The sequence below is a fragment of the Pan troglodytes genome, chromosome 7, assembly GCF_028858775.2.
Source record: "Pan troglodytes isolate AG18354 chromosome 7, NHGRI_mPanTro3-v2.0_pri, whole genome shotgun sequence".
Classification (NCBI taxonomy): Eukaryota; Metazoa; Chordata; class Mammalia; order Primates; family Hominidae; genus Pan; species Pan troglodytes.
The window spans coordinates 89146045-89173718 of NC_072405.2; the positions used below are offsets into that span (position 1 = coordinate 89146045).

A 27674-nucleotide genomic window follows, 5' to 3' on the forward strand; every position below is an offset into this window, starting at 1 on the left:
ATGGTGGTCATCTGAGGATGGAGTATTTTCTGTTAAAGGAATCACTGTTTTTAGTTGCCAGAGGGCAAAATGCCATAGTAATCCTGTGAAATGTTCCTCTGGCTTTTTAGATTTGGGTTAGCTTTCAGTGATAGGAATTTTGTGTATGTATGTGTGTGTGTGTGAAATTTTTACTGTGTGAAAAATCAGCAAGTGTGTATATATAACGAATACTATATATCTTTTTCCTTGTACTTTATATCAAGTTTTAACAATAAAATCCCTGAGACAATTTAGTTAAATGAAGTATTAAGGGTAGATAGACTCCTTAGCTAGCACTTTGTTTTGTCTTAATGTAGAAGACCTTGACACATTTCTCGTTAGAGCTACGTTGTCTTTGTGCTGTATGGATTATTTCTGTTTAACAGTATGGTGGGAACCCTGTAGTGTTTTAAAATACACACACTTTTCCTTAAAAGAATAAATAACATCTTTTGGGTGTAGCGGTTGTTTGATGGTAACTAATCAGCAGTAACCTCATTTAAAAAATTAATGCCACATGTAATTGGAGTGATTTAAAGAAAAGCATTAATAATGAACCACAATGCATACTTTCAAAGATGACATTACTAGCAATTTTTATCAGGTATCTCCTAGCCATGGTTGTGTCAATGGACTAGTTCTATTATAAATTAATTGGTGGTCTAATATGCTTTATCTCTTACATCTGTTTTGTTTGTTTGTTTTTAAACGGAGTCTCACTCTGTTGCCCGGGCTGGAGTGCAGTGGCACAGTCTTGGTTCACTGCAACCACTGCCTCCTGGGTTCAAGCGATTCTCCTACCTCAGCCTCCCAAGTAGCTGGGATTACAGGCACATGCCACCACACCTGGCTAATTTTTTTATTATTACTAGAGACAGGGGTCTCACCATGTTGGCCAAGCTGGTCTCGAACTCCTGACCTCAAGTCCACCCACCTTGGCCTCCCAACATGTTGGGATTACATGCGTGAGCCACCGTGCCCAGCCGTCTCTTAAAAAGGATTATTTTCATTTCATTGATACCAGTTTGGTATCCGAACCTTGCTTAACTCACAAATTTGGTTCTATCCGTGCCACCAGTGTTATTTGGTGGAAAAAATAAATGGGTCTCAAAAGAGCATTATGGTTAGGGTATATAATATGATATAGAACCAAGGACTGGTAAATTTTTACTGTAAAGGGCTAAAACAGTAAAAAAAAAAAAGACTTTCACCTTTGTTGGTCATAAAAGTCAGCTCATCAACTCTGCCACTTTGACATGAAAGCAGTCATTTGTACTATGTAAACAAATGAAGGTAGGTGTGTTCCAGTAAAACTTGCCAACCCTTCGTATATAGCAGTGGTTCTTAATCATGGGTATGCACGTTGGGATCACTTGGGAGCATTACATGCCGTAAAGGGTCTCTCTTCTGTGGATTCCAATTTAATTGGTATGGAATGTGGTTTGGATGTGGAATTTTTTTTAAAGTTCTACAGGTAATTTTATGAGTTAAGGCTGAGATCAGCAAATATTACTATATTGGAAAGAGCCTAAATTGAGTCAAACATAATGAATTTAAAATTTAAAAATAAGCTGTGCCACCTACCCCCTGTAGTCCATGATCAAATTAAGCTCTTGTCCTCAGTTTCCTCATTAAAATATTGTGTTGATTTTATAGAATTATTATGAAAATGAAGTGACAAATATGAAATAACTCTTGGTCGTGGCAATCCTCCTTAAACTTGGAAAAGACTATTGAGGTTATTCATATCAGTTTTCCGGTGCTGTGTACTTTCTACCAAATGCCAGATAGATGGTCTTAGCCTCAGCTTGATTTTTTGACTGCTTGTAAAGACTTCCCTAAGCAGCTTCCAGTGTAGGATGACTGATTATTAGGTAGTCATTTTAAATGTAGCCAAAATTTGCTTCTCTATAACTTCCTAATTCTGTTGTTGGGAATAGTGTAATTTATTATTTATTTATTTATTTATTTATGTTTTTTGAGAGACAGAGTCTCCCTGTGTCACCAAGGCTGGAGTGCAGTTGCATGATTTTGGCTCACTGAAACCTCCGCCTCCCAGATTCAAGCGTTCTCCTGCCTCAGCTTCCCAGGTAGCTGGGACTACTGGCGTGCACCACTGCACCCAGCTAATTTTTGTATTTTGTATTTTTAGTAGAGGGTTTCACTATATGTTGGCCAGGCTGGTCTCAAAAACTCCTGACCACAAGTGATCTGCCCACTTTGGCCTCCCAAAGTGCTGGGAATACAGGCGTGAGCCACTGCGCTCTGCCTGGAATAGTATAATTTAAACCTAACCTAATTCCTCTAATCTACCTGATAACCCTTCAAATGTTAGACGTTTAAAAAGTCCTGTTTTTGTAGGCTATGTGCTCTTCTGCCCATCTTGTGATGAATACACACAATTTACTCTAACTTTCCAGGCAAGTTCTGACCAATATAGAACATAGCCTGTGTTTACCAACGTTAAGGCCTTCCCAAGGTCATTCAGCTAGTAAGAGTAGAAAGAGGCAGGTTGCATATTTAGGACTATCCTGCATGAAAACCTTGAAATTAACTACTAAAGTAGTAGATTCCTATCTTTTTTAAAAAATTAGTTCCTTTTAACTTTAAAATATTTTTATGATCACCTTCATCATTAGTTATGCTTTAATTTCCATTTATTGAGAAAACAGTTGTCCATGAAATAAATGCTTTTAAATAAATTTAAAGTTCTATAGCAAACATCTGAAAAGTCTTAGTGAATTGTTCAATCTGCAAACAATGCTTGGCATGTTTGGATTTGGCGGGGGTCTCTTCTAGTTACTGTGTCTTCCCTCAGGTCTTCAGCACAGAGTTTGTAAGATACAGTTCTAATAACACTGTCTTGTATAATGTTGAAGCTTTTGTTTGGGTGCCTTTTAAAGATTGAGATAAGAAGGTGTACCCATAGCTGCAGGGTTTTTATTCAGATGGTATTTTTTTATCTTGAAATTAACATATTTGTTGTTTGACTCACTACAGAGTCATATTTGTTGTTTGACTTCACTTCAGATCATTTCTTTGACACAAGAATACTTTGAAGATAGAACTCAGAAAAGTTAGAAATTTCTGTCCTAAGAGAATATGCACATACTGGGATTATGGAATAATTAAAACTGTCAGCAAAAACTAAAATCTGGGTAATCAAATAAGGGTAAAAATGATGTCGTGAGTGAATTGCTCTGATAATGTAAAAATTTCAAAATCCTTGTCTTGCTGATTTGCAACCAGGAAACATTAAATTTTAGCCAAATAAAGTAGATAACCTGAGATTAGAAATTGAATTACAGAAGTACAGATAACTAGTGCCTAAATTTGTTTTACAGCGTGTATTCACACATGTTGTGTCCCATTTAACTAGAACAAGTCAGGTGTTAATCTGATTTTTTAAAATCACTTTATTCTGCGGGCTCATGGAACATGGTTTTCTGAGCCTAGATTTTTAAATTTATACCTGTCATACTAGCAACTTCTACCTATTATAAATAATTTTACTCTACTCTGTATGTACGTTGCATGCATACATACCTTATTTTGAAATGACAAAAGAAACAAATTAGCAAAATAAAGTAAAATTGGCAAAGAAGTTAAGAGTGCTCATCATGGATATAAATGTGGTTGCCCTAATTAAGCTTTTAATTGGCTCTAAGATACAAAACAGCCTTATTCAAAAGAGAAAAACATACCAGTTCTACCAGGATGACAAACTTCCTGGTACTGACTTCTGAAAGGAATTTCTCCAGTGGGATTTTTTTATGTAGTTGACACCAAGTAATATAATGGACAGTTTCCTCAGATGTTTTCTAGTAAAGGCAGCAGTCGATTATTATATTTTTTAATCTCTGCCACAAGCTGATGTAGTTCTATGTAAATGATTTTTTTTTCCTTATGCCATACGAGTACTCAAATGTAAGGTAATTTTAGTTGATTAAAAGATAAAATTTAGAATTCTTTTAAATAACCTGGCAGTTTCTTTCACCTAGACTTCTGATGGAAAAATAGTTTTGCAGCATTTTTAGGTTTGCGTTAATCCTTACAAGTAGAGTTGAAATCAGGTTTAAGCTTTGCATTTATTTGTGTAATTGCTTTTTTGGTAAAAAAGCATACAATTTGGTACTTTGAAAACTATTTTGAGAAAAGAATATCCAAACTAGATAGATTTAAGAAATCGTAATAAGGCATATATTTGAGGCAGAGTCTTGCTCTGTCACCCAGGCGGAGTGCAGTGTCATGATCATGGCTTACAGAAACCTCAACCTCCTGGGCTCATGTGATTCTCCCGCCTCACTCTCCCGCAATCAGCCACACAGAGTACTTGGAACTACAGGTGGGCGTGCACCACTATGCCTGGCTAATTTTTTTTTTTTTTTTTTTTAAGTAAATGTGAAGTCTCGCTTTGTTGCCAAGGAGACTGGTCTCAGGCTCAAGGGATCCTCCAGCCTCACTTCCCAAAGTGCTGGGATTACAGCCTTGAGCCACTGTGTCCAGTCTAAAATATGTTTCAAAACCATGGGACATGGCTTTGGTGAAGGAGACTTGGGCTTTAGATTCAGTTTTGCCACAATGCTAGCCTTGAGTGTATCCCAGACAGCCTCCCTAATGGGAAAGAAGTAAAATTTCTACCTTAAAATTCTGAAATTTTAATAGTTCTGAGGACCCAAAGCTTTTTCTTAATAATTTTGGCAACAAATCAGCTATTTATATTTTTTTACTTCCTTAAATGTGAATATTCATGGGTTTTTTTTCTTTTTTTCTTTTTTCTTTTTTTGAGATGGAGTTTCACTCTTGTTGCCCAGGCTGGAGTGCAGTGATGTGATCTCAGCTCACTGCAACCTCACCTCCCGGGCTCAAGCAATTCTCCTGCCTCAGCCTCCTGAGTAGCTGGGATTACAGGCATATGCCACCATGCCTGGCCAATTTTGTATTTTTAGTAGAGACGAGACGGGTTTTTTTCATGTTGGTGAGGCTGGTCTTGAACTCCTGACCTCAGGTGATCCACCGCCCCCCCACCCCCGCCTCAGCCCCCAAAGTGCTGGGATTGCAGGCGTGAGCCAGCACGCCCTGCAAATATTCATGTTTTATTGTATAAATATTAGTGTTTTGTATAAATATTCATGTTTTCATTATAGGGTGCTACTCCAGACCCCACATGGGGTGTTACAATCATAGCTATAAAATCTGAAAAATTCTGCATTCTAAATCTTACCCCAAGGGTCTCACGTAACAGATTTATGGATCTGGATTAGTTTTTATTCTCTTAGGAGATTCCGAGTGTTTTGCTAAACCTCTTAGGCATCCTATGGAGTATGCTATGAAGGATGAGCTGCAAGTCAGAATTTAATTTCATTTTTCATTAGCAACTTGGAGGGGTTCTAATAATTAGGGGGAGGGTGCTGAAGGCCAGATGCTTACTTATGTATTTATTTATTTTATTTTATTAAGAGGCAAGATCTCCCTCTGAGGCCGGGTGCAGTGGCTCGCGCCTGTAATCCCAGCACTTTGGGAGGCTGAGGCAGGTGGATCACGAGGGCAAGAGATCGAGATCATCCTGGCCAACATGGTGGAACCCCATCTCTACTAAAAATACAAAAATTAGCTGGGTGTGGTGGCGCACGCCTGTAATCCCAGCTACTCGGGAGGCTGAGGCAGGAGAATCACTTTAACCCGGGAGGCAGAGGTTGCAGTGAGCCGAGACCATGCCACTGCACTCCAGCTGGGTGACAGAGCGAGACTCAGTCTCAAAAGAAGAAAAGAAAAAAAAAAAACAGCTGGGCACGGTGGCTCACGCCTGTAATCCCAGCACTTTGGGAGGCCGAGGCGGGTGGATCACAAGGTCAGGAGATCGAGACCATCCTGGCTAACACAGTGAAACCCCGTCTCTACTAAAAATACAAAAAAAAAATTAGACAGGCATGGTGGCGGTCACATGTAGTCTCAGCTACTTGGAGGGCTGAGGCAGGAGAATGGCTTGAACCCGGGAGCAGAGGTTGCAGTGAGCTGAGATTGCGCCACTGCACTCCAGCCTGGGGGACAGAGCCAGACTCCATCTCAAAAAAAAAATCTCCCTCTGTCACCCAGGCTGGAGTGCAGTGATCATAGCTCACTGCAGCCTCAAATCCCTGGGCTCAAGTGATCCTCCTGCCTCAGCCTCCTGAGTACCTGGGCACACCTACAGGCATGGGCCACCACTCTTGGCTAATTTTTTTTAGATTTTTTAAATAGAGACAGGGTCTCGTTATGTTGCCCACACTGGTCTCCAGCTCTTGGGCTCAACTCTCCTCCTGCCTCAGCCTCCCAGAGTGCTTGGGGTTGCAGGCATGAGCCACTGTACCCAGCCCTGATGCTTATTTTTAAAAATAAGTAATAGTTAATGAGTTATATGATATACTAATGCATAAGAATCTTCAGTATTTAATTTTAAAAGATGGTAGTAGGCAACCATATGGTAGTGGAAATAGTAGTCTGCCACTGTTTCCCCTTTTGCTGTGCTTACTGTTGCTTTCCTTCCCTGTATCATACTTGACCCAAGAAGTGGCTACACTGTTGATTATTACCTGTAAGTTAGAAACTCTTTAAGTGGTCAGAATAAAGCTGAAGAGCTGAAGAAGTCTTATGTGGGTCAGTTAAGGCATTTTTGTGACTTCTTCCTGCTGAAGGTGTTAAGTTGTCTAAACCATATAAATGTCAGTCCCTGAAAGTTTTTTATAGAACTGAATTTTTGGTTTCTGATACAGACTTAATATATAGTAGGGTGACCAGATAGTGTAAATTTTCATTCAAAGCTTTACTCTTCAGAAATGTTACAACTTTCTGGGAACTCCAAAATAGCTTTCCACATATAATAGGAAATTTGGAAACGTTTTTATTTAAAATCTAAAGACACTGAGCAATAGGCCACATAATGTCAAGATTGAGGAGTCCCTTATGCGGAACTTATTCACAATAGGGTGACTGTGGGGTAGAAACATACTCAGTGCCATGTGATAAATGTTAAAATTAGATTATTTAAGATGCATGACGGGGTGCAGTGGAACAGTCCTAACTGCCCAGAAGAGTTGGGAAAGCTTCATAGAGAAGGCCGTGTGAGTGGATCTTTTGTTATGTAGGAGTTTGCTAGGAGGGGAAGAAGAGCATTCGTTGACTTGCAAGATGGGAAGAAATTGGAATAAGTGGGTCGAAGAATAGAAAAGGGGTAGTGTTGTGGGGACATCTCCAATTTCCTACTACCTTGTCTATAGGTATAACTAGTTATTTTTGTATTGTAACAAATTGACTTGTTTTACAGACTCTGAAGTAGTGAGTGGTTTTTAACTAGAGATTTGATCTGTTTATATTGCATTTAAGACTAAAAAGTTTAAGAGCATTTTTCATGGATTGGAGGTGGGGCATGTACTGGGGGGACCTGTTAGGGAGAAATAACAGCACTTTGGAATAATGCAAGGAAGAAACAGTTGAGCCTAGTCTAAGTAAGATGGGGCAGTCACTTGTCAATGAGTTTGCGAGTGAAAGGGAAGCTATTTTGAGTTTAAAAGGCCGCTACAGGAACTGTAAAGGGTGGTTTATATAATACATTTGCAACTGAATTTACTCTCCACTGAAAGGAGAAAACTGAAGAGAAAAAATCTATACCTGTTTATGGGGGGGGAAAGCACCAAACACATTTACTTTTAGTTCTGAAACTGTCACCGTAAGAGAAACTTGTGCTAATATGTATTTATATGAAAATGAAAGTTGAGTAGATCTGAGTCTGAGTTTTTATACAACTTGTTTAGCTGTTTCTTAAAACTTCTTTTTCCCAGGGTCTTGTCTCATATCTTTTCAAGAATATTTGTGTTCTGAGAAAATCTGGATTAGTCTGCACTTGCCTAATGATTGGAATATTGAGAACCACAAGCAAATAGTCAGGGAAACCTTTCCAACTCAGTCTTGTTTAATTTAGCATTCACAGGCAGGTGCTGTACTACTCACTTCGCACGTGATTTGGAAGGGTTGCTAGCCCACCGTGATCTAAAATTCCTGTCATGACCAAGGCACCAAGATTAGTCTTGTCTTTAATGATACCTTGTTTTGTCTTGTACTTAGCTCAATATTTTCATTTACTAATATCATTGGTCATGGCACATTTTTGGGAGGTAGAGACTGAGATTTAGACCAGTCTTTTAATCCCATCTCATTCTTTTTCCACTGTTACCAGATTTTCAAAAACCTATGGTAATATTTTCATTTTTTTTTAGGAGATAGGGTCTTGGTCTTTCACCCATGGAGGGAGTGCAGTGGCATGATCATAGCTTGCTGCAGCCTTGAACTCGTGGGCTCAAGCGATCCTTCTACCTTGGCTTCCTCCCAAAGTGCTGGGATTACAGACATGAGCCATTGTACCCGTCCTTCCATGAATAGTACCTCTCATTAAGATATTATTTAAAATGCAATACATGGTTAGAGAAGTATATAAATGTGAATTCTAAGGAGGAGATTGCTTTAAAGTAGACAAAAAGTATTACTGTAAAGAGCAATGATAGCTAGTACCTTGGTATCCTTAAGATTTTGGAGAATATATTGTTAAATAAAGGGAAGGTAATAAAGTGGATGCTGGTTTAACACAGAGTGGAATTAATGTTTATTTTTGTTCATTTCACAAAAAGAGCATATCAAGTATCAGTAGCAAAGTACGTGTGAATATACTTCTGCACTCATGTTCGCAGCATTGCAAATTGTAGTTTTTTGATTGCTTGCTTATGTGCCAGGCCCTGAGGCTTGGTGCTTGTAATAAACTGTCAGGAAGCAATGTAATACAGTTACTAAATAGTGCAGACCTCTGCCACTAGCTTGTTATTTAACCTCCCTCAGCCTTAGTTTACTCATTGATAAAAAGTTGAAAGATTTTACTGCCGGATGCATACAATCCATTTTTGTTATAGGGGTTGCTACTATCTGTTCACTGAGAAAAGACATTTTTTTAAAATAGGAGAAATCCTACATGGCTTGTCATTTAGCTCTGGTCATTTGAATATTACATACCACCCATGTACCTGCCACCAGTCAGAAAAATAGCCGTCATTTTGTGAAACCAGTGTAGGGGTGTGTGTGTGTGTGTGTGTGTGTGTGTGTGTGTGTTTTAGACAAGTGCAGTATTGAGAAGAGGGGAAAGGAAACTAATGTTTGAATTAGTCTTCAGAAAGGATTTCTGCTGTTTGCAAAGAAATCTTAGCCCTTTTTTTGCTACCTTTAAATGAAGCATAAGATTCCCATAGGAAGATACTGGATATCACAAAAGCAGGTGTATTAGAGTTTATTTTGTAATCTTGTAATTTTAGAGAAAAAGATGATGACCAAGAGTTGCTATCATGCTTCCTAATGAAGCAAAATTCATTCGTGTCAAGTAAATGGTTGGTTGGTTGGCTTCTATTCCATTCACATCAACATCTCTAATAATGAGTTGCTAGGTGGTTTGGCTGGTTTTGAATAAGGTAAGCAGTGACATAATATATTGGTTCCTGAAAGTTAAGCACACTATTGTCAAAAGATTGTCAACTTGGAAGAACTCACCTGTTTTTGAGATTTGTTTTTGATATCAAGAACCACGTAGTTGGTGCCTTTCAAAAGAGACACAAGACAAATATACTTGATACTTATTTTGTAAGGTTTTGGCTGAGGAGGTCTATACTTGTTGTCCATGTAGAATTAGAAATCACAAATTCTAATATAATACTTCAGGGGTAGGGTAGGAGATAGGAAATGCCTCTTAAGAGTTGAGGAAAGCCTTCAACAATTCACTATAGAATTTTGCATAAATAGAAACCTGTATTTGGAAACCCACTTGGCAGAATTGTAAGAAATGTCCTTGAACAGACTGCATTTCAGAATAATGACTTTTTTTAAAAAAGATTGAGAAATCTAGTGAAATTGAATAATTGTATTTTTTATTTTTATTTCAATTTTGTTGAGACAGGGTCTCACTCTTGCCCAGGCTGTAGTATAGTGGTGTGATTGTAGCTCACTGCAGCGTTGGACTCCTGGGCTCAAGCCATTCTCCCGCCTCAGCTTCCTCAGTGGCTAGGACTAGCACATGCCTGGCCAATTTTATTTTTTGATTATTGAAATACATTTAACTTTAAGAAAACAAAACCACTAAATTTCAATTAAATATTTTCAGTTCATGATAGGTTTTAGTTTAATTGTAGACCAAAAAACCAAATTATTCTTCAGATACCATGAATTAAAACTAAACTTTGTTTAGTGATATAAGTTGCAAAGGGCAAGACTATTCAAGCCAGCATTTAACTCTAATACATATATATCCCAAAGTGCTGGGATTACAGGCTTGAAGCCCCACCATGCATGGCAAACAATATTTTTAAAAGCCTTTTATTTATCATGCATTATGATAAATACTAGGAAAATACCTAAATAGTATCCTATCTAGCTATTATCCTAGATACCTGAACAGTATCCCCGTTCTTAAGGATTGGGCAAAGGAGTTCTGTATCTATTTACTGTTATTTAATGTGTTACCAGATTAAATACTTGTTCATTGTTCTGACTTCCAACCCATTTACTCTAAGCAATAATGCTACATTCTACTAATTTCACCTTACAGAGAAAAGAGAAGCCAACAGCCTGGTGGAATATCCTTAAGTTCTGGCTTTAGCTCTCTCTATGTACACTGCTTGTCTCTGCTGTCTCTCTTAAGTACCCAGACCTGTGCTCCTGTATCGCAAGACTCCTTAGGAATCTTACACAATGGATAATTCCTTCTCTTCGCAGCAATGTCTTTAGTATTCTCCCTTTAGTGACTCCTTCCTGTCAGTATTCACATATGTAATTTTCGGCCGGGTGCTGTGGTTCATGCCTGTAATCCCAGCACTTTGGGAGGCCAAGGCAGGAGGATTGCTTGAGCCCAGGCATTCAAGACCAGCCTGGGCAACATAGTGAGACCCTGTCTCTACAAAAAATTACAAAAATTAGCCAGGTGTGGTGGTGTGCACTTGTAGTCCCAGCTATCTGAGAGGCTGAAGTAGGAGAATCGGTTGAACCTGGGAGGCAGAGGTTGCAGTGAGCTGAGATCGTGCCACTGCACTCCAGCCTGGGTGACAGAGGGAGACCCTGTCTCCAAAAAAAAGTAACTTTCAGTTTCTTAAAAAAGAAAAAAATCAGTCGTTACCCTATTTCTCACACTTCCCTTTTATAGCTAAATTTCTCAAAAAGATTGTCAGTATTTTTTCTTAATTGATCATCTTCTCTTCAGAACACAGACCACTCTTATTTTTTCTGCTTGCCCCACCTACTCACCAGTATCGCTCAGTAAGATTACCAGTGACATCCTAGGTGCTTATTGAATGAAAGTGATGTCCATTTTTAGCCCTCATCTTGAATTCTAGGGAGCATTGGCAAAGTGGACTACTTTTCCCTTAAAAGTCTTTTATATATTTTTTGTAACTCATTAAATGTTAGGATTATTCAGTATACTTAATCTTTTCTCACTGTCTCATCTGTTTCACTCCCATGGTTTTATTTGCCATCTATATTCTGTATTCTGACAAAAACTGTTTTTTTTTTTTGAGTTGGGGTCTCACTCTGTCACCCCAGGCTGGAGTGCAGTGGTGTGATTTCAGCTCACTGTAGCCTCTGCCTCCCGGACTCAGGCGGATCCTCCCACCTCAGCCTCCCAAGTAGCTGGGACTACAGGTGTGTGCCACCACACTTGGTTAATTTTTGTATTTTTTGTAGAGGTGTGGTTTTTCCATGTTGACCAGGCTGATCTCAAACTCCTGGCCTCAAGTGATCTGCCCACCTCAGCTTCCTAAAGTGCTGGGATTATAGGCCTGAGCCCCCACTTCCAGCCAAGCAGTCTAGCTTTAATTGGTCTCCACTTCTGAACCAATATGGATGCACCAGCAATGTTTTATACATCTAGTACTTACTAGTTAGTACTAGCAGTATTGTTTGAGTGTCAAGTACCATAATTGTAACACTTGGCTTGTTATATTATCCAATTAGATTCCTAGATCACATCTATGATATAGGTGGATGTAAATTAGGGAGAAACTAAGGCACATGGTCACATAGCCTGTAACAGAAACAGGAGTGGCACCTAATTTACCCTGGTTCTACAGCCCATTCCTAACCAGTACACTGTACTCACTGTACATGTCTTAGGCTTCTGTGAGCCTTGTAGTATTGAACACAGTAGATAATTCATTACTTACAGATGGTACTTTTTATTTAAGAAACAGTTCCAAGAAAGAGTGGTGTTTTGGGTGGTGGCTATGGTGTGGTTTGTAGATAAATTTTTCTATGTTTCCTTTTCAGATTTAGATGGTGCTCTACTCTCGGGGCCAGATGGTGATAGGAATGTGAATGCAAATTTATTGGCTGAAGCTGGCACTAGTCAAGATGGAGGTGATGCTGGTAGGTACAGTAAGATTTTAGCAACAGTACATTTAAGATTGGGAAGTGTTACATCTTACCTGCAGCCTAGTGTAATTTCTCTTCCATAAAGGGGTTCTATTGTATATAACTACTTTCAATCTATGGTAGCTATGTTTATGATGACTGGAAAATTGGTAAATGCAAATTGATGTTTCCGGTTTTGTATGTTTGACGGAGTCATTTGTTTAGTTTTAAAAACTCCTACATATAAAAAGTAATTGAGTTAATATGCCTTATGGCTTCCTGCTGGTATATAGATACGGAACAGAAATGGTAATTACGATAATGGTTGAATTTATTTTAATTAGTTTTTATGCAAAATGATGGTGTAGTTAATGGCTATAGAAAATGTTGATTAGTTCTGTGTGATGTCAGCAGTGCGTTGGAGGAAGCTTGATGAATATAAAAACAAAGAATCCATGAGTATGTTATGAATAAAATAGAGTAAAAGAAAGTCATTGTTTACAGAAGAATGCCAAGCTGATAGAAGAATGATAGAATTGGAAAAATAGCTATTTTGCAATCCCCACAGGAAATAATTCAAAATCATCAGTGGATGTTAAGCCACTGTTAATGGGCTTGTCCCACTATGATTGGGTGAAAGATTGTTGGGGAATATCATATTCACATGGTCTCAAATTATTCCCATGGATTCCCATAGATGATTTCCACTTGCAAAGGGGAAAAGGTAAATTTACAATAAGGAGATCTGAGAAAGATTGTCATAACTAAGTGATTAAACTTAGTGCCATTAAAAAGAGCACAAACCAAAATTAAGGGCTGGCTGGTTTGATGTGCCGCCTGGCATACAACATTTCCTATGCAGTATTCTTGAGAAACTGTTTAGCTTGTATCTAATGACAAAGGAAAACCCAGACATCGATGTATACGACAGGTAGTCCAAACTCTAAAATGTTAATGTTACGACAGACAAGTGGGGAAACCACTAGATTGAAGGAGACCAAGGAAGTAAACTAAAGTGCAGCATGGATCTTGATTAGATCATGGGAACAAAAAATGGCTAAAGAGGACATTTTGGGGCCAACTGGAAATTAGAATATGTAGTGTGTGTTAAGTGATATTCAGTTAATTTTAAATTTCTTATACAGTGGTTATCTAGGAGCATGTTCTAGAAGATGCATTTAGGCTTGAAGTTATGAGCATGCATGTTTCTAAATAGTGCATAGAAAGCATATATGTGTGTACATAAAAACTTGACAAAACTAGTATTTGTTGAAGATGGATATGGATGTTTATTGATTGTTTCAATTTTATTAGCTTTGGAATTCTTTTCAAAGTTGGTGAGAACAGAGACAGTGAGGTACTTGTTACTAAGAGTAGTCATGGGCTCTGAATTCAGTATGTACTGACCAAAATAAAGCCACATTTCTGAAGAAACTGCCTTAAGGTGATTTCCCCTGACTGTTTAAAAGAATTTACAAAACAAGTTTTGAAATTAGCAGTTTGTACGTCAGATGTGTTGAATTTTAAAGATTTTTTTGCTCGTACAGAAAGTTGCTAACCGCGCAAGAAGATGTTACTGCACTTGCTTTCTCAGTTTTGAAATCTAGTCCAAGAATGGGTTTAATTAGGGATATTTGAATTCATAGGTAAAATTTTAAATTTGTAAACCTTTGATATAGGGTTATTCCTCTTAAAGGGGACATTTCGATTCATTAGTATTTTTGCATCTGAGATCAGCCTTTGCTTGATGATTTTGATGTCAAAAATTTACATTGCTTTTTCCTTAGTTTTCTATTGTGGAATAATGTACCCAGAAGGATATTATTGATCAGTAAGCACCATTTTGAAGAGATCTATAATGACCTTAATGATCCTTAAGTGTATTGAATTACAATGACAGTACCTTTATTTAGGCCACTCTTGTAATTCCTACAAGTATTCTCTGTTATAAGAATTAGGAGAGATGAAAGAAATTTGGGGCAAGGTTTACTTAATTTGAATTACCATTTTGTATTCCAGATAGAGTATTCATTCCTTGTTATCATGGATGTTGAATCTTGGATTTTCAGTTTACAAATGGTTTTAGGGATATTCTTCTGTCTCCTTTTTCTTTTGAGATGGGGTCTCACTCTGTCACCCAGGCTGGCCTGAATCTCATGGGCTCAAGCGATCCTCCCACAGCCTCTCAAATTACTGGGATGACAGGCACGAGCCACTGTGCCTGGCCTATTTCCTTATTCTTACATGTTGTGAATAATATTTAATTGTAGATATTAGAACATCTAATGTGTCTTTTGGTACTAGTTTTCCAAGTATTTTGAGCAAGTCAGAAGTACGTATTGGCATTTGCTAGATAACATTTATTCTACAAGTAATTGTAGGGCATGTGTCTTAAACAATAGAAAAACCAAGGCAAGTAAGATAGGCGCAGGAGTTTGTACTGATTTAGACAAGAAATATGGATCATAAAGCTCAAACTTTGTTTAGAAATGTGAAACTAACAGTAGGTTGACCTCCACAGGCTACCACTTCCGTCCCATTCTTTATCCCTCACACAGAAATGCTTCACTTTAGGATTCTTACAGCTTACTCCCAAACACTAATTAGGTGCAGCTATAATGAGTTATAGTTGAATTTATGTAGCTATGGGTTCAGGGGGCTTTCTTTACATCAAAAACCGGTGACGGTATTCCAAGTACAGCACAGTTTACAGTAAAAGTAATGATGTGCAGTTTTAAAATATTTTAGAGACATTTTTACTTTGTTGGGTATTAAGACTTTCACCAAAAAGTAATCTTAAGTTATCTTAATTTTTAAGAGGGACAGCATGTCTGAGAACATATATGGGAAGTGATTCTTAGGAAATCCATTTGGGTAAACATTCTTTACTTTTAAAACCGTGATGCCCATGGGAGGAAAATGTATTATTGCTGCTTGAGTGAACTGTATCTTGGCAAGGAGTGTTTTAGGCAGAGGAAAGCTTAAGCACTTTGAATTGGGAGCATGCTTATCATGGACGAGGAACAGAACAGAGGTCAGTATAGTTGGAATAGAGTGACTGAAAGGAAAGGGTGGTTGGAAGCCAGGGCTCCACCGGGTAAAGCTTTGGAGGATATTGAAAGTCTCTAGCTTTTACTGTGAGGGTGGGTAGTCTTTGCAGCCTTGTAAGCTGAGTGGTGACCTGACTTAAGGTAGTGTTTTAAAGAATCTGTGATTTCTCTGCTGAGAACAGACTCTAGGAAGGCAACAGTGGAAGTAGGGAGACAAGTTTTTGGTGGCTACTGAAGACAGTCCAGGGGCTAGAGCTCATGATTGATTGGATCAGGGTGGCAATAGTTGTGGAAGATTCTGGATATATTCCTATTGCCAAAAGGTTCCTGGTCCAAGGAATTACATTAAAGATGGAATTAAATCCAGTGGATATAATTCCTGTCCTTGCTAATCTGAAGATCCTTAGGCACATGCATTATTCTATTTTGATTCTATATTCTGCACGTTATTTTATTTAAGGATGGAGTTAGAAAGAAATTTCAGGGAACCCTGAGAGCATTCAGTTACCTTGCCCTAATATGTCTGAAACAAGGATCTAGTAATAGAACTTTACATTTTTAATTATCCTATATATATTCTTTATTCTTAGTCTATTTTTCTGTACCAATTAATCTTAAAATTATGTGCCTGTCCTGGATTCGTAATAAGGAGAATATCCCATTTGATAGCTGGGCTTTAGGGTGATAAAATCTTAAGTGATAGAGTAGTTAGAAAAAGCAACTATTAGGAGTTCTGGTTTGAATATACCCATCCTTTAAAAGGGTAATTTCTTGTGGTGTCTGCACAATTAAATGATATTCATGTTTTTTTCTCCCGCCCGCCACCTTTTTTTTTTTTTTTTTTTTTGAGACATGTTCCCACTGTGTTGCCCTGGCTGGAGTGCAGTGGCACAATCTTGAATCACTGCAACTCCCGGGCTCAAATGATCTTCCCCAGTAGCTGGGACTGCAGGCACACACCACCATGCCCAGCTAATTTTTAAAATTTTTTTGTAGAGATGGAGATGGAGTTTCTCCATGTTGCCCAGGCTGGTTGCAAACTCCTGGGCTCAAGTGATCCTTCTGCCTCAGCCTCGCAAAGTGCTGGGATTATATGCATGAGCCACTGTGCCTGGCCCATGATTAATTTTTTTAACTGAATTTCTTCTACTATAGTTGAATGGTATTTTGTTTAATTGTGATAATAAAGTAGGAAGACATCTCAATTTTAGACTAAAATACAGTTTTATTTAACTCATACTATGAAATTCTATCATAATGCCTGTAGGATATAAATATATTTTCTGTTTTCTGACTCTAATGAGAGACAGATCTTTATTACCATTATTAATTCAGAATTTTTACTTGTACTAGGTACTTCACATGATTTCAAGTATGGTTTGATGCCTGGTCCTTCACATGATTTCAAGTATGGATTGATACCAGGTACTTCAAATGATTTCAAGTATGGATTGATACCAGGTGCTTCAAATGATTTCAAGTATGGATTATTGCCAGAATCTTGGCCAAAACAAGAAACCTGGGAAAATGGCAAGTATTAGTCAACTAAACAAATACAGAATTAATTAAATAATTGTTAACAATTAAAAGCTTTCATATTCTGCATTTTTTAAAAACCAAGTAGCAGTAGCTCCACATAATTGCTGTTCTCAGAGATAGAGATAAGAAGTTTTGATAGCAAGTTTTCTGTTTAATGTGTAATAAGCACTTTCTCTTTTTTTAATTCTCATAGGTGAATCATCTCTAATCATGAACAAGTTAAAATGCCCTCATTGTAGCTATGTAGCCAAATACAGACGAACACTAAAAAGGCACTTGCTCATTCACACAGGAGTGAGATCATTTAGCTGTGATATTTGTGGAAAACTGTTTACTCGAAGAGAACATGTAAAAAGACATTCCCTGGTAAGTAACTTTAAATACAGCTGATCTTTGAGATAAACTATATTTATGTCAGTGAAGTTTAAAGGGATTTAAACAGTTAATTGTGAATTTAAGGAAGATTATCTCCTAAATTGCTTTAAACAGTTTGACTTTATGAACTGATAGTGAGCTTTTTACAGAGAAACAGTGGTGTATTCACTCACTATTAAATGTGTGGTTTAATTTGAGTGGTTCAAATGCATTCTATTATATATAATATCCTTATATTGGATTTTTCCCCCCTCCAATTAGGTGCATAAAAAGGATAAAAAATACAAATGTATGGTGTGTAAGAAGATCTTCATGTTAGCAGCCAGTGTTGGAATAAGACATGGATCTCGACGTTATGGTGTTTGTGTAGACTGTGCAGATAAATCACAACCAGGAGGGCAAGAAGGTGTAGATCAGGGACAGGATACAGAATTCCCTCGGGATGAAGAATACGAGGAGAATGAAGTAGGAGAAGCTGATGAAGAGCTAGTTGATGATGGAGAAGATCAGAATGATCCCTCTCGATGGGATGAATCAGGAGAAGTTTGTATGTCTCTAGATGATTAACTGACCTACTATACTCCTCAAGGATGCTGCATTTGGACCTAATATGAATCGACAATTTGGATTGTTGAACTTGAAGGCTTGCAAAATATGGTACATGCTGGATAGTAGTTATGTTGCTGTGAAAACTGTAGGGTCAAAGCCTTATAGCAAAAAATTTTTTTTTTATATTTGCACAGGACTATACAGCAAACAACCATGTGGTTGGATTACATGGAGTCCCCACATACTCAGTCAGTTATCAAAGTAAAATATTTTTTATTTATAGGATATACAGTAACTATTTGGGTCCTATGAAAATAGTCCTTAAAGAGCTTACATTCATGTGCTACTTTAACATGAATGGAGAAAATCCATTTATGGAAGTACAGTGACAATTGACCCAATCACTCTGTCCATCAAACCACTCAGGCTAGTTTGTACTAGTAGAGTTTTGTTTCTATTTTTATTTTTATTAATTTTATTTTTTTTAATACAGATTTTCAGTGAGGGGCTTTTTCAACCCCATTGGTTCTATTTTCTTGTATTTTTCCATTTAATTTGCTTCATAACTTAAACCAAGTCTCTTCTAGTCTTAGGTATTATTTCTCGATTTTGTGCTGATGGGCATGTTTATAAGAACTGGAGAGGTAATTTATTGGAATGAACTAACTGACTTCCTCCATTCTCCCCTTCCTTTTTGACATGAATTTTACTACTTCACAAATGAAGAATGATGTTATGAAGTTACCGTGGCGAAGTTGACAAATACCACTAAAATGATTATGATTTAGAAGTAACTTTCTTCTGCTGCTCTAATCTGATAAATGGTTACTATATGATATTTTCTGACATGGTATTTGGTTTTGGGTATCTGTTACTTTGGCACTATTCTTGTTTGCCTCTTTATTTTTGCCAGTGTACTATACCTCAGTCCTATTTGAAAGACCTAGTTGAAAGAAAAATCATAGAAATAAGTAAAATGATTTGTTTTATAATTTATCCACCATGTCCAGTTTGGTTAGCTTGTTATGCAATATAAGTGAAATATCAGGTTTTTACCCGTGTCCCTTTTATCATGAAAATTAACACAAAATGTGCATTCTCTTTTGTTTCATACTTAGCGGGATATTGATTGTTTTGAAATTATGATCAATACTTAATTTATTTTTTTCTGTCCTTGAAGTCACTACACCTTGATACAGTCTTTCTAGTAGTCACCATGATTCAACAGTCTCAAAAATCTTACAAATAAAATTCTGAGAAGCTTTATTATTCTATAAACTAAATTCTTCAGGGTACAAAGGGTGACATATTGAGGTGAATTGTCAGATTTACTTAGCCTGGTGACATGAATTAGCTGATTGTGGAACTCTCAGCAGCATTTCACGTATTGTTAACATGTATGGCATTTATTAGCATATTGTATATTATATAAGATTGAGGGATGTCATATTTTCAGCTTTCTTTTAAATAAAAATTGAGTATATTTTCCTATTTTATATCAGGTAACTAAATTATGCTAGTTATGTGGAAAAAATTGCAAAGATGCTTTGACAGATATAATCCCTTTGGTGCTCCATCTGATCAAAGTTGAAAAGTTGATGTTTTTTAAGAGACAAGCTTTATCATTGTCTCTGATTTCAGTAGAATAATGGTTTATTGTTAGACAATGATGTTTCTGCTTGGATAAATCAAAGATAAATTACAGTTACATGGTTAGATGCATCTTTTGTCATCTATATTGTAGTTTCTACATAACTGTAAACCTGACAGATAAGAATAGTTTCGGTTTGATTTTTGTTTAAAACAGATGAGTACTTCTTAATGTTCTAGACAAATGAGTAAAATGTATTTCTGGTAGAAATTAGTTGGGCAAAGATACTATGAATGAAAAAGTATTTTAAACGTAAAATGTTCTTTGTGAATATGTAAGTATAGTATAAAGATTTCTTTCATCCCATTTATCCCCTTCCTTTAAATAAACTAGTTTACAATTGGTAGATCTGTCTATATATAAATATATATTAAAGAACAAAGATATATATCTAAAAATCACCTAAATCTGCTTTATTAGACTACAGTTCACTTATTGCATAGAAACTGGACTTGGCTTTACATTCTTAATGTACTTTTACTTTTCCTCAAGATATGAACTTACTCTCTTGAAGCTGAATTTTCTTTTACTACTTAAATCATTTATGTATATCTGGTAAATTATGACCAAATTTTTGTTAGATTGCATACAGTAAATTGAAATACACACTTGGTACACTACAGGATTGTTGTGCTTTTGTTTGGTTTTAGTTGGAAATAAGGTTTGATGTAGATGGCTTGTTACTGTTAATTTAAAATATTCTATAATTGTCCATTACTTTTATGTTGTGTTGTGACAGATTTGGCTATATTTTTAGTCAATTGAAATATGATACTTTAAAAGTTTGTTTTTAGGTAATCCAAAGGAAAAGTGTTTATACTCTTGAATATATTAGCCTCAGCCTATATAAAAATTTCTTTGAAGTAAACATTTTACCAGAAACAGAATTGACAGATTTTTCTACTTGCTGACTGCCTAACTTATTTTGTTTCATGATCTCGAGGGACTGCCTTTTCCCATCTAGATCTTTTAAAAAAATAGTTTTAGTACTAAGGTATACTACTGGACATTTCTATTTTTTTAAGTGTATTCTTTTTCTGACTTACAGTAAAATTTCAGGAAGTTGATAGATACTAAGAACTTATGATTGGTCTCAGAGGTAACAATGAAATACTCATAATTTTGTCTGTGGAACTCTGGCAGAATTATGTTACACATTTGGCGAAGTTGTCTCTTGTAATTTATATTTTAAATGAAAAAGTATTTTAGAGCTTTTAATGAAGGGGAAGAGTATAAACTTTCTTTCATATTCACTCTGTAGTTACAGACCGTCTCATAAATCAAGATTGTGCATTATTAGAGTTCTCAGAGACAGATACTTCCATATGGACCCCTGTTCATTTTTCTTATTTACTAGATATTTTGCTAAATTTAGCACACTAGCAATTAAGAGTTTAAAAAAGAAGAAACGTTATAGGAAAGGGAAACTGAACAGTAATGAGTAGCTTTGAAATTGGGGAAAACACACTAGCTGGGTTAGGTACAGCCATCCTAATGGAGAAGAGTGAGCTAAATGCGTTAATTCATGTAAAGTGCTTAGAACACTGGTACATAATAGGTGCATAACACATCTTAAAGTTGTTTAATAATAGATAAGAACCAAGAGGAAAAAGAAATAAGAAAAGATGGGGGAAAGGAAGGAGAAAATAGGAAATGAAAGGATTAGGACTTGGGCATTTATATTAATACAAAATGGTGTAAACGGCCTGAATATCACTGTAGTAGTATCATACGGGGGAAAGTGTGATGGAAAATAGGTTTAAAAATCGTAATTTTTAAAACTTTAGTAAGCTTTATTTATATTTTTTAGGATTTTCTGAACATAGCATGAAGGGTTTAGATTCATTTTTCTGAAAAACGATTCAAAAAACTACCAATTTTTTTTTTTTGAGTGCCCACACTTGCCGTTGTGCTGTATACATGATTTTACCTTAATCCTCTATAAGGTAGGTGCTAATTGTCTCCATTTTATAGATGAGGAAAGGCTCAGAGAAATTCAGAAACTTGGCTAATTTAACACAGCTGTGATAGAGCTCGAATTTGACCACGTCTGATTCTGAAGCCCATACTCTTTCAGGGAGGCTCTATTGCTGCCTCATTAAACAACTCTTGTAGAATTTCAGCTCTTAATGGAGTCTATGGATTTATATTTTTCCTATAAGACAGCTGTGTTTAGAATTTTGAGTGTCTTTCCTCCCCCCAATAAATTTCCTTACTACTCTTTCTTCATAAAGCAGTTGTTTTGTCACTTTGACTATATTAAGACACATCAGTGTAGCACATGCTCTTAACCGGCTGTGGCATTTTAATTTTATAAAAGAATGGTTTTTATCTGAAGAACTAGATAGAAACCCCAGTTTTTGTGCCGTTCAGTCACCCAGATCCTTAAACTTAACTATGGTACATAATATCCACACTTAGAACTAACAGGTGTTTAGTCACTTTAGGACTTAAAATGGAAAGTTTTTTTTTTTTTTCCTGCTGTATCCCTGCTTTCAACTGAAGTTAAAGAATTCTAGATAGTTTAAAATGTGTTAGGGATAAGCACACTTCAAAAGATGTTTTCTAGCCCTAAATTTTATGACATTGGGTACTTAAATTTGGAGTACACTAGCTATTGAGAACAATATTTTGGGTTGAGGAGAGATGGTTGAGGCCATTATTTAAGTGGGAGCATTGGCATTTTGAACACTGTAAACATAAAAGAACACTTCCGCCTGCTGTTTGTAAAAGCTCTTTGGGAAGATCTTTTACGAAGACCAACTTTTTAAAATGTAAATTACCTACCTAATATAAGTGTCCTAAGACATGTATGTAAACTTCCGAAACTGTTTTGTCTGTGTATTTAGAAAATACACAAGAATCTTTATTCAAACCTAAAAATATAAACTTGTGAGCACTAAACTGCTTCTGGCTTTGTGAATTTTATTGACTGACATTTAATTCAGATTTCTTTGCAAGTGTACTAATTTAGACTAATTGGGGTAAGGGGAACACCTTAATGAACTTTGACTTATGTATAATTCAGATATCTTTGTACTTAAGGCTTACAAGTTTGAATTATGGAATACTATAAGGGTTTTTTGTTTATTTGTATGTTTTTATATGAAAGTACATAAATGACAGGCTACCTCCAAGTAATCCTGCTTTAATTAATAGCAGTGATTTGTAATCAGTGTATCTTTTAAGATTCTCTACAGGTTTTAGAAAATATTAAAAATTCCCTGTAATTTACATTTGTGCATAATCTTGGAAATGGGTTGAAAAGCAAAGGTAAACTGCTTCATCCCATGTTGTATATTTGTGGACTGATTGACTACAAGTGATGTGATGTTATAAATTTCAAGTCTTTGAAACTTTATTAATGTAGAGAAAACATAACTAGCTTTTTAGGTTATTTCAAAGTTAGTAATAGAGCAAAGGAAATCAGAACTGGCCAGATATTCAGACTTGACTTAGAAAAACAGGAGTTTGTTGATTTTGTTTGGAGAAGGGCACAATAAAGGGGAGCCCACATAGCATTATAATGCCTAGTATCTTTAAACATGTAAAGAGCTATCATGAGGCAGAAGAATTAAGAAACTTTATATGTTTCTAAGGGGTCATGATTGGGACCATTGGCTCAAGATTGAAAATCGGTTTTTAATTATCCAAAGATGAAATGGGGCTGCTTCAGAAAGAGGTCTACCACTGGAGATAACGCTACGTAAAGTGAAAGAGATTACTTAATCATATTGGCAAAGGCAGTATTGACCAGACATTTCTATTTCAGAGTTGGATTTGTGCTTAGTTTTTTTTAGGTGTTGGGACCCTTGTAGTTGCTTTTTATTTTGCTTAGTCAACAAACACTAAAATGATAAAATTTGGTATGTATAAGTACTGGACGAAGGATGTTTTGACACTGAAAAGGACATAATTTAGGAAATTAAGAATTTAGACACCAAGTTTAGCTTAATAGAAAAAGCCACTATCTGAACTTCTTTCTTTTTCACCACAAATCACCACAGACCAGTGTTTGGGAGCAGGTGTAGGAAATTGAATTATTGGATCTATGTTTAGGTAAGAAAACTAAAGGTACTTCAGAATTTAGGCTATGACATAACTGTCTTTCTGAAGTTTAAAGAAAGAAAGTGAACTATAGAAATCTATTCAGCTAATTAAAGTGAATGAAAAATATTACAGATTCCATAACTGCATGGCGCCTTACCTGCTATTAATACTGCCGCCTTACTGTCGCCAGATGATTTTTTCCCACCACGGCCAGTCTTAAATTTGGCAATAAGAAAAAGCTAATCTTCCAAGTGTAAGTAGGTATGTGTTAGAATCTTGGTGAAAGATAAACACAAGACAGTCTTCTTGGCGCAGGTCCTAACAGTTGGTGAGATAATACATAAGATGGTTTCAGGATTATTGTACAATTATTTAGGTTGAAAGAGACTGTAAGAGACTAATGAAGCATACCCAGAGAGGTTGCTACAGTGACTCCAGTCAGTTTTAGGACCCAGGACTCCTGAACTTCAATTTCAGTATTATTTTTCTGTACCAAACTCATTCAATAAATACTTGAGATTAGGGATAAGTTTGAAGTTAGAAGATTCCAAAGTACATTCAAATAGTATTTGGCACATAGCTTGTTGATCAAAAGTATTTACTAAGTGAGTGACAAAAGGCACTAGCAACTTTAAGGATTTTGCCTGTTAGTATCATATGGCATGTAGCTATCAAGCCAGTTTCGTTTAGTTATTTTGTGTTGCCAAGCATATGATACGTGGTGTCACACTGAGCCTTTGGGATCCTTTCCCTGGATACATAACCCTAGTAGATAATGTTACTGCAAGATGTAATGACCAAATCCAACCTACTGCAAATGTTACTATGGAAATCTCAATGCAAAAGTAGCCTTTGTGATTTTTTTTTTAAACCGTCTCCATAACAGAACACTTAGAATTATTAGCCATTTGCTGCAAAGTATTTGTTTTAAAATGTCTGGCATATACACCACTAACATTTAAATGCCCAACATTCGGTCTATATGTGAAAAAACTAGAAGAAAAGCCCTGTTGGAGTTTTGATGTAGAGTGCAATAATACATCAATAAAGATATTTTAAAATGACCTAATGTTTTAGTTGCCAACATGATTTTTGTATTTGTAAAGAGGTATGTTGGGTTTTGGCATTTATATTTTACCATATGAAAGACATATTCATGTAAAAGGTAATGTGAAGTTTAGCATCTCTTGTCAACCTGTCCCCTGTTTTCAAGTAGTCTCCTTGGATATTTGTAGCATCTGGATTCCTAATAATCCAGATAATTAGGATTATGGCATTTATGTACAGACATGGGTAATTCTCCAAAGCAGATCTTCCCACACTAATTTTTCAAGTACTTGTCACCTAAATCATTAATAAAACGTGCCAATTCCAAATAATAGCAAATGTAGGAATTGAATCAGCATCCCAGAGTACTAGTCCTGGGCCATATCCTCATTAGGCAAAGGAAATTTGAAGAAGTTATTTTAGGACTTTACCTAAGGTGAAGTCTAGAATTTTACATATGTAGGTATGTTTTTGTTAGTCTTATATTTACCTAAAAGTTATATGTTTTATTATTTCATAGGCGTAAATATGTTTTTATTAAAATCTTAGATTAGACTGAAGGCAGTGTTTTGGAGCCAGGAATCATTCTAAACTTTTATCCTGTATTTGCCTTTTAAAGGTAGCTGACTCTGACACCCCAGTCTGTGGTGGTCTTTCATTGCTCCGGGTGACTTGTACCACACTCAAATGTGAGCTCCCGTTTCATTCTGTGGACTCTTCCTCTTTGGTCATACATGCATTCCACAGATATACATTGAGTGCCCACTTGTGAGAAAATGGGTAGGCCCTTTGATGAATAAGGAGACCATAGGGTATATAGTGTTCTCAATTATTACTATACTGCAAGTCAAGTCAGTTGGGATGGGAAAAGATGAAAAATTAGACAAATGGGAAATTTTACCAAAAAGACCCTTTGTATTAGCCTTTTTTTTTTTTTTTTAATGGAGTTTTGCTCTTGTTACCCAGGCTGGAGTGCAATGGCGCGATCTTGGCTCACCATAACCTCCACCTCCCGGGTTCAAGTGATTCTCCTACCTCAGCCTCGCAAATAGCTGGGATTACAGGCATACGCCACCACGCCTGGCTAATTTTGTATTTTTAGTAGCTACAGGGTTTCTCCATGTTGGTCAGGCTGGTCTCAAACTCCCGACCTCAGGTGATCCAACCACCTCAGCCTCCCAAAGTGCTGGGATTACAGGCATTAGCCACCACACCCAGACTTGTATCAGCAGTTTTTAAAAGCGGGAGTGTTTGGGAGGGGTAACAGGTTACAGGATGAAGACAAATATAAAATAGTGCAGATTAAGAATGCATACAGGCAGCACTTTACATTGTCCCCCTTCAACATAATAAGAGGGGAAATAATACTTTCACCTTAAAAATGCACTACAGCCTTTTGGGAAAAAGATGTTAACTATTAATTTTGGCATGTGCTTGACATTTTTGTATTAACTGGCAGACATTAAAGTTGGTCAGTTAGGTCTTTTTCTAGGATAGGAATATATTTTTTTAAGTGCTGCTTGTTTCTATCAGCTATATTGGATAAGTCTGTAGAACTAGAAAAGCTCTTTTCTCAGAAGACTTGGTATATACTCAGGGAAACTGACACAGTAGAGTCTACCTACCATTTTAGGGGTGTAGATGATGGAGAGGGTTTAAAGACGTAGAGGAGTTTTCCTATCCAATAAAGCAGTTCACTAAAATTGCAGGTACTTAGGTTAATGTTCATTTCACTTTTTACGGGGTGGTAGAGAAAAAAATCACCTTACAGGATGAAATCATAAGCTTCTGTAAGTATTCTCAAGGAAAGTGATAGCCTAAGTATCTGTATTTAATGTGTTTTTTTAATTTAAAAAAGCACAGCATATTTACATCCTCCAAAATTAATATATCAAATGTTTAATAAGTGTTTAAAATTCCAATTTTCTCATTGGTTGGAATATATTATTCTGGATATATTTCTTATTGCCTATTGTATATGCGGGTGTATTTTGCTTTTTAGTCAGGATTATTTGATGTATGTAGGAATCACCAAACTTTCTGTAAGGGGCCAGACATTTTGGTTTGGTGAGCCATAAGGTCTCCATCACAACTATTCAACTGCTGTTGTGGCATAAAAGCATCCATGGACAATATGGAAGTGAATTGTAAGGCTGTGTTGTTGTGTTTATTTACAAAATTAGGCAGCAAGCCACAGTTTGCTGATCCCTGATCTATAGGTTCCCCTTCCCCCGCACCTTGTCCCTGTAATACATACATTGAAGAATGATGTGCCTTCCTAACATCAATGAATTATTCCTTTCCAGAGTTACAAATCTTGAGTAGCAAAGAGACTTAACTTTAATGGCATCGTTTTAGCTGCAAAGGATAAAAACCTTACCATCTCAGCTTTCTTAAACAGCAAGACCTTAATAGGAGTTTAGTTACACCATATCTCAGTACCCAAGGTGTCCCCCCAACCCCCACCACCAAACACCCTGGTTCCTAGATGAAAGAAATAATATATCTGATTCAGAAATAACATTCAGAACTTCATGAGAGGAGACTTTCACTTGCTAATAAAAATAATTTGCTAATTTAGACCCTTTTGTTGCCACATTTATGTTAAAAGAGCCTTTTATTTTCAATCATGCTTCAACCTTGAGCACTATAACATAGACTTTCTGTAGCCTTTCAAATGTTGAGTATCTGATTAACATCTACATTCATAACAAGGTGTCACTAAATTAGACTTGTCAGTCATCTTGGGCATAGCTTGAAAATGCTAAGTCTGTGAATCAAAATAGCTGACCTGAAAAATACTTTTCATCAAGCCCTCAATAAAGTTCCCAAGACTAAAGACTATCAAACTGAATAATAAACCTTTATGTCATGACACACTGATTCCCCATTGGAAGCCCTAATTGAGGACTTTCTTGTAGACTTTGTGTTGCCCAGTCTGGTGGAATAGTAGGCTCTCAGTAAGTACATGCCAAATATAC

The 27674-nt window shown here is 36.5% G+C and overlaps 1 protein-coding gene across 2 annotated transcripts in view; it reads left to right on the forward strand.

Moving 5' to 3' along the window:
• The window catches only part of ZBTB10 (zinc finger and BTB domain containing 10), a 40566-nt gene extending 15856 nt beyond the window's left edge, over positions 1 to 24710 (forward strand). For both annotated transcript variants that reach the window (XM_016959594.4, XM_016959593.4), the window contains exons 3-6: positions 12349 to 12447; positions 16836 to 17012; positions 17215 to 17387; positions 17658 to 24710. In XM_016959594.4, coding sequence (XP_016815083.2) covers positions 12349 to 12447; positions 16836 to 17012; positions 17215 to 17387; positions 17658 to 17963 — 755 coding nt within the window. In that variant the 3' untranslated portion in view covers positions 17964 to 24710. The remainder of the gene's footprint in view (positions 1 to 12348; positions 12448 to 16835; positions 17013 to 17214; positions 17388 to 17657) is intronic.
• Positions 24711 to 27674: the final 2964 nt, after the last annotated feature.